The 7,908-nt window shown below is 36.8% G+C and overlaps 1 protein-coding gene and 1 long non-coding RNA gene across 3 annotated transcripts in view; one reads left to right on the plus strand and one right to left on the minus strand.

Annotated features, from left to right (window-relative positions):
- Window positions 1–474, minus strand: part of LOC148728857 (uncharacterized) — an 18,303-nt gene extending 17,829 nt beyond the window's left edge. Inside the window, exon 1 of the long non-coding RNA XR_015988836.1 lies at window positions 1–474. This exon is cut by the window's left edge and continues 667 nt beyond it. This is a non-coding gene — a long non-coding RNA (uncharacterized LOC148728857).
- A 795-nt stretch (window positions 475–1,269) lies between these two features.
- LOC111342724 (TNF receptor-associated factor 3) lies at window positions 1,270–7,287 on the plus strand. Of its 2 annotated transcripts, none has more exons than XM_088725256.1 (5): window positions 1,270–2,771; window positions 3,325–3,433; window positions 3,900–4,058; window positions 4,487–4,642; window positions 5,015–7,287. In XM_088725256.1, exons 1-5 carry the CDS (start codon window positions 2,617–2,619, stop codon window positions 6,062–6,064), a joined length of 1,629 nt encoding a protein of 542 aa, XP_088581382.1. In that variant the 5' UTR covers window positions 1,270–2,616; the 3' UTR covers window positions 6,065–7,287. The 2 variants fall into 2 exon arrangements, with proteins under 2 accessions (XP_088581382.1, XP_022805569.2); XM_022949834.2 differs by having other exon boundaries at window positions 1,279–2,771; window positions 3,277–3,433.
- Window positions 7,288–7,908: the final 621 nt, after the last annotated feature.

The following is a 7,908-nucleotide window of genomic DNA, read 5'->3' on the forward strand; positions in this document are numbered from 1 at the left end:
GTTGAACGATGCGAACAAAGACCACCAGAAGGTCCCCTTACATTGCAATTTTAAGGCAAGATTATTCCCACCGACTTGTTGCGTGAGAAACTCAAAAACACAGAAACGCTAAGCACTATAAGCTCCTACTTTCCCATCATGAAGAGCAAAAGACGTTTACAGTATATGATTTTGTTTTCCTTTTTTGCGTGCCATCGTGTAAGAACAAAAGGCAAATTATATTAATATTCTCGTGATAGGTGATTAATACTCGACGAGTTATCTTTAATGATACCGTTCCCCACGATTTCACAAGATTTTCCGCTAGTTACTAATTTAAGAATACCTGCCTCGGGGAAGCACCATATTTAGCGTGTCTAATTACTTTTGATATATATTTCCTTGACGTAACTCAAACAGGATGTTTTGAAATTGACGTAGTTACTCCATGAAACGAACTACTGCGTTGGCAGAAAAATTGACCAGACTCGACACTGGATTGAATGGAATTACCTGCAATTGTGTATTGCAATACGTGTTGTCATCCAAAGTACGGATCAATGAAGTGTAATCAGTCCCCTTATATAGATACCAATCAACAGTAAGATCATTTAATTTTCATCGTTGATCAACTAGACTCGATGACCTCGATTCATCGCTAGCATATAATTTAAAAAACTCCTACATCGCGCACTGTAGACCCAACGCTGCAATGCTAAGGTTAGATCTTATGAGGAAGAGATTAATAGACCCACTTTCCTTCTCAAAAATACCAAAAGTGCATGTCATGATTTGGTATAAAATTTAAAAAGAAATATCCCGAATAAGGAAAAAATAAAGGGAATTGCCCTGTTTCTTTCTCGGGGCAAAAACCCTATTTGATAATGTTTACTTTTCGTTTCGTTGACGTAGCTCTAACTCAATGTCACGAAATTGACGTATGTAAAAACAATGTTATTTTCCTAAGAGACGTAAACTAAAATGCAAACTGCATAATTTGAAACATTGAAATATCTTAGGGAATGTCTGAACGGGCAATAATTACCGAAGTAGTTCTATATAGTTTTGCGTACGAGCCACGGTCTCCCGAGGGCTCCCTTTAATAGTTGAGTTTACTGCTTCAGAAAAAAAATTCCTAAAAACCCTACTATAGCCGGAACAATCCTAAATGCCAAAAAATAAATATCGGTCTAAACCTTCACGCGTATTCCAGCGGTATGACACAATTTAAAGATCTAACACATCTATCTCAATTTATAATAAAGGTCTTTATTAAGAATTATTGTGTAAACGAACGTGCAACAATTAACATGAATAGAATGAATAAGGAAAAAGAAAAGGTATTAATTACTATTGAAAAGACATCTATTAATAAAAACTGATTTAAAATGGCTTGTCTGAACCTTAGGTAAAATATAATTATGCGACCTAGTTCTCAACTGCCGTGTTTTCTGGGGAGGTAAGAGCTTATCAATTCTACTTAAATATTTACTATAAAAAGCACACCCCAGACCTCAATAGCATATGGAAAAACTGAAAGAATCAAACTTTGAAAAAGTAAGTCCAAATTCTCAATAGAGTAGCCATAATATTTACATATTCTTCAAATCTACAACCTACTGCTAGCCTTACCAAGTAGATAATCAAAATGAGTGTCCCAATTAACTGGCACTTGCTCAAAGGTAACACCCAATATAATAGTTTCAGTTTTTCTTTCCTCCCTATGATCTCGAGTGGTTCAGGAGGCGTCTTGGAAGTCTTTCTTCGTAAAAGAAGTTCATGTTTTCGTCAAGTTGACTTTCATGCAGTTCTTCTCGGACCATTCAATAAAGGGTAGGACTTCCGTTTCGGATTCATCTAAGCCTACATTTGCCTCGACTGGTAAACTGATAGTTATATCATCAACAAATTTAACTAGGAGATTCTTATTAGTATTAACAACTTTGATATCGTTAATAAAAATAGAACATAAGACCGGCCCCAAGACTGTACCTTGAGGAACACCTCTATTATAGAAACATGTTCAGTACTATATGGCCATCGACAACAACTCTCTGCTTTCTATGTTTTAAAAAAGTAATAAACCAATGAATAATATTTGGATTAATGTTAAACTGCTTTAATTCACTACAGAGGGAACTGCGTGATACAGAGTCGTGGAGTCTCAATCGACAAAAAGATTGCTTTGCGAGGCAGGTCACGATTACACGATTAACATGATTGCAACATACAATTGCAAACTAAGTTGACCTTGACTTGTTACCAGAGCGGAGTTGAATTATGTAGATTTGCCAGAAACATGCTCGTACTCATTAATGTCTGAATCGACTTCATGAAGGGTAATCAATTCCCTTAATTGGATACGGATAAATGGGAATACCATAATTGCTAGTAAGTTTCATTCATTATAATTATTCACAAATGTTTTCCTAAATGACCTAAATAGGCTAAATATGCTGATACATCGCTTAGTGCATTGCGTGAGTGCTGGAAATATCCCGACCTTTTTGTTGACGTCATTTGCAGCGATTATATATATATGCAAAGACATCCTGGACGAGTGTAGACCTTTAACAAAATTTCTAAGCAAGAATCTCTCGTCAGGAAAGAAGGAGAAAGACATTTCTGAGGTAAACTATGGTTGTCATAGTCGACGGAAAGTTTGAAATAAAATTGGTCGACGGACTTGATGAGAGACTCAAATGCCCGATATGTAAGAGCATTTTCGATGAGCCCTGGCAAACGTCATGTGGACATCGCTTTTGTAGGAACTGTCTGGAACTTCTCTTCGGGTATGTCTAAAGTATCTTTTTTGACTTCTTAACTCTCCTCCGCCCGAAATTAAATAGGTTGAGAAAAAAAATTAATAACTATACCCTCTTTATATTAAAGTTGTTGTAGTGGTCAAGGTTTTCTATTATAAACTCTAAATTACCATCAATCGAAACTTTTACGTAGGTTTGACGAATATAAGGAACGGCCGGTCAATACAAACTAAAATACGTTGTTTAAGAAGCGTAAAATAATCCTGAAGACATCAATAGATCTTATATTTCCCGCTTAGTTGCATTGGGCGCAGAATATGATGGAACCATGGTTTGAGACATATGAAAACCTCGCCGGCCATCTGGCGGCTACTAAGCCATGAATGGCTGAATGGGCGCATGTCCAAGCCTGAAAATTTTTAAACTCTTAAAAGAAATGATAAACTGGTTTCTTTGAATGTAAATGCTCCAGAAATAAGCGTAAAATATGGTTCTCATGATTTTAAGTAACTCTAAGTGTACTTCATTTCAGCTCAGAAAATCCAAGATGTCCGGTAGACAATGAACCTCTTTCAATAAGTCAATCTTTCAGGGATAAATGCTGTGAGAGAGAAGTTCTTGATGTTCACTGTTTCTGTCGATTTAATGAAAAAGGATGCGATTGGAAAGGAGAGTTTAGACGACTGGAGGTATTTAGTGTGCAAACATGTATTCGTCTTTACCTGAGCAGTGCCGTAATATAAATCTTCCTGCCTTCGACTTTTTCTTGTTACGTACAGCCTAACGTACGCCGATGTTTAGGTGATGATAATCGGAGCTTCATCGGCTAAAACATAGTGAAGTAGATTTCCCCATCGAAAGAGAGAGTAACTGTTAATAGCCTCTGCAAAACACAGAATGCTAGGCTTGTCACGCACGCCAACATGTTGTGACATTGACAATCGAAGTATCACGCTAATGTTGGCAACTCTCGTAACTTCAAACTTAGAGGCTCAATTTAAAACGGTAATTCCATCGCAGACCTCCTCTTGACATTCAAATTTGAAGAGTAACGTGACTTCAAATTTTGAAGAGTAAGAACCAGCGGAAAATAAATGAAAAAGGAGGCATAGGAATGTACCATTCTTTAATGCTCAAGACTCTTTGTTTCAACAGTTACATGAAGGTAGCTGTCAGTACGGTGATATGAAATGTCAAGCGTGTTGTGAAACTATGGAGAGAAGACATCTCAAGGCGCACAGGGAACATGATTGCATCAGCAGGGTTGTGACATGTACTTACTGCGGTTGTGAAGTTCGGCATAGCAACATGAAGGTAATATGATTAACCATGTGTTAAAAACAAAACATAAACAAAGTGCAAAATCACCATATCTAAATAACCGATGGATCAACACTGACATGCCTGACGTTTGTCGAAACACAAGGTCCGACACACAATTACTTATCACCTTTGAATTTGTAACCAGTCAGAATCAAGTCTATTTTTTGAGTAGTTACTTAACTATTGTCATTCTTTCCTGTCAGTTCGAATTCGGTTATTTCTTTGTACATAGGAGCACTGAAAACAGACGTTGGCTAAGGTTCATGTTAATACGTACAAACACTTGGTGACAATGTTCATCAGCGTAGTGAGGCGTGCCGTGACCGACGCAAAGCAATACATTTTGTTGTAGTAGCTGCATCAGCGATGGTATACTAACGCTTAACCTGGCCCCAACTTGTATTTTATGTCTTTTGAAGGACCATTTAAATGTTTGCCTCAAGATTCCAACTCAGTGCATCTTAAATTGTGGTGAAGAAGGCATACCAAAAGACGCGATGGAGGAACACGTGACAACACATTGTCCCAAGGCTGAACATTTGTGTCCTTTTAGTATTCATGGCTGTGCATTTAAGGTTAGTGGATTAATTCCTTTATTTTGGTTCATCATGTTGGATATATTGCCACATGAGACCCTAAAAAAAATGGATGTAGAAGTTTCCAAACGATATATTTAGCTTAATTCTGTAGTTTACAAAGGCAAAGAAGGATTCATTTTCAATTAAGGAATTTAGAAAAAGCAACATTAAAGGATAAACTACAGAGAAACTATCGGAGTGTTGGAACATAAAATACTCTTAAATATCTGAAAGTAGGAGCAAACAAAGTTATGCGAGAATGTTTATTGAAAACGAAGATAAATTACAAGTTGCCTGTGTGAGTTGTGTTGTCAAGATAAAAAAGTAAAAGGAAAAAGATAAAAATAATTATTGTAATATCTTCTGCAGGGCGCTAGAAAAATAATCGATCAACATGTTGCCATTGGCATTGAGTCTCACCTAGAAATGATAAACCTTTCCAGTCATGAATGTGCCGAGAAATCAAAACAGATGGAAGAGAGGATATGTCATCTAGAAAAAGAGAACACTGGTTTGAAACATCAACTACAAAATCAAGCAGAACAAGTAGCAGCTGCAAGACAAAACATACTAACGCAACAGTCAAAGATGTGCATGATAGAGAATTCCATAATCGAACAAAAGAGGATTACTGAGAAACTGCTCGACGATTTAAAGCTTGCTGAAGCAACCAGATCCAACGGAAGTATTACCCTGACTCAGATGGAAGAAATAATGAACACGCTGCGAGAACACGAGAAGGATGTGAGCAGTCTACACGGAGAAGTGATCCGTTTGAAATCATCCCCTGCCAGTCCTAAAGGTGCGAGTGATTACCGAAAAAACTCCGGTGTGTCTCTCACTCGTGAGTATGAGCGCCGGCTGGATAGGAATGAGCACCAATTGGCACTGCACGACATTCAGCTGTCCGATCAGGATATGCAGATTCAAATGCTGGAGGCTACGTCGTATAATGGCACGTACATTTGGAAGATCGACCGCTACAGCCTACGCTTCCAAGAAGCTGTCGCTGGAAAGACTCCATCTATTTACAGCCCTCCTTTCTATGTAGGGCGGTTTGGGTACAAAGTTTGTGCTCGTCTTTATCCTAATGGAGACGGCAATGGAAAAGGGACACATATATCAATGTTCTTTGTTGTCATGAGAGGTGAATACGATGCTTTATTACCCTGGCCGTTTCTCCAAAAGGTCCACTTCCGACTAATAGACCAAGAAAGGATCCGGGACGCCAATGAAGCGTTTCGCCCTGAGCCTAATAGCACAAGCTTTAAAAGACCCACGTCAGATATGAACTTAGCATCTGGCTGCCCGACTTTCATTTCTCACATGGAATTGAGACAAGGAGGTTACATTAGGAACGACACAATGTTTATTAAAACAACAGTTGATACCTGTGGTCTACAAGGAAATATATGTTAATAAATTCCTGCCTGCTGTAGCCTTCCATGTCTTAGAGAGAGTCTGGAGTAGACAAGATCCCAGGAAATTAATATTTGAATTGTGACGAGAGAGGTTCCCACAAAAACTAAAATATTAACTTTGTACGTCGGATCAAGTTCTCTAAATCTAGCGCAAGGTTTGCACTACGTGGTTTTTTGCTATTCAAATACACTTCCTTGTTCTCTCAAATGCCAGGCCCCCGTGACATTTGTAAAGTATTTTAAGCATGGTATAGCTGACCATCATATAACTCTGACTTCTGAAAGCTAAGGTTAATACATTACTGATGCTGAGAGCTGGAAACTTTCAATAAGTTTAACGATGAATGCGGAATAGCCCAAGTAGTTCTATCTCACAGCTATAATAGAGTAAAGGATGTCTCTTTTTAATCATGGTTTTAGCATATTATCAAGTACTTCGTAACTCTTTTGCAGACCTAATTTTTAAAATAATAATGTTAATTACATTGTTCAAGCTGTGGGTTGAAGACTTTCAAAGAGTTCTATTAGAAAATATGTAAATAGTAGCTCAGGCAGGTCCACAAAGAGCTAGAAAATATGAAATATTTTAAAATGAAAATCATATTTAAAATACAGATACAAAACTTAAGGAACCATACTGATATATTTTTATTCTCAAAAGATATATATATATATATATATATATTTTGTATAATTTCAGATTTCAGAGCTGAGCAAAGAGTTTCCAGCAATCTGATTGGCTGAGTGGTTCCTTATATGACGCTATATAAACCGCTCGACGCGGTTTATAAAAAATGTTAAAACAAAATGTTAATAAATGTTGCAAAAATGTCATGATTTAGAAGTTTCTCTGTTCTTCAGCTCTGAAATTATACTAAAACAATTATTCAAATATTCACCTCGCCTTCGGCGAATAATTGTTAAATATATATATCTGAGAAAATGTGGGATTACCTGATTTAAAATCATTTATATCAATGAAGAAGATTGAAATTTAAAAAAAAAAATCAAAAAGCTTGTATAAAACAAGTGTATTTTTGGGACAAAAGAATTTATTAAAATTACGAGGCCAAATTAATCGCAACCTAGACCGACATTTTTAACTTTAAAAGACCACGAATGGACATAATTATTGCAGAATATCACATTGCTTTATCTACAAACTTCGTATAAGTCATGTAGCTGATGATGCACAGGTACAAATAAAGAATTTTTGGAGAACTCTGTGTTTTCATATATGCGTTTCAATCTTCTTTCCTATTACATTTTCAATTAATTCACTTCTCTGGCTCGACAGAAACTCCAGACACCTCAGAATGGAATACACCTTTTGAAGACTCTCAGAAAACCCGAGGAAAATTGGTACTAGATATTTGCTATAAGATAGAAACTCGTCTTTCCTGTTGGATATTGTTTTCGCCACTCTCCTTTTGTCTCCGGTACATAGTTTATTTTTTTTCTGGTCAAACTGAGAGAATTTTGTACAGCCCAACGGCTAAATTTTTTTTAATGAGCCAAAACTAGTATTATCTTACAGGCAACTGCCCTCAATGAATATACGATAAAAATTCGAGAATAAATGCAAACTATACAAACATGCCCCTTAGATTCAAATGGCTCAGCATTACGTCGATTAAGTGGATTCACAGTAACCCTGTCGTTAAGCTTAATGAACTATTTTTGATCACACGGTAAATGAAACATTCTCGAATAGCGCATCAAAACTACCTTAAATTGACTATTTTTATCACGTTATCACGGCGTTTAGGATAAAGAACATTCCGAAAATACCGAGCTGCAAATTGGATGCAAACGCCGTCTCAGAAAAGAATTGAAACTTAG

This window comes from Stylophora pistillata, chromosome 6, assembly GCF_964205215.1.
Source record: "Stylophora pistillata chromosome 6, jaStyPist1.2, whole genome shotgun sequence".
Classification (NCBI taxonomy): Eukaryota; Metazoa; Cnidaria; class Anthozoa; order Scleractinia; family Pocilloporidae; genus Stylophora; species Stylophora pistillata.

Coding starts and splice junctions, on each gene's coding strand:
- LOC111342724 (XM_022949834.2), top strand. CDS start 2,617: ATGGTTGTCATAGTCGACGGAAAGTTTGAAATAAAATTGGTCGACGGA. Junction 2,772..3,276: donor TGTCTGGAACTTCTCTTCGG/GTATGTCTAAAG, acceptor ACTTCATTTCAG/CTCAGAAAATCCAAGATGTC. Junction 4,059..4,486: donor TTCGGCATAGCAACATGAAG/GTAATATGATTA, acceptor TGTCTTTTGAAG/GACCATTTAAATGTTTGCCT.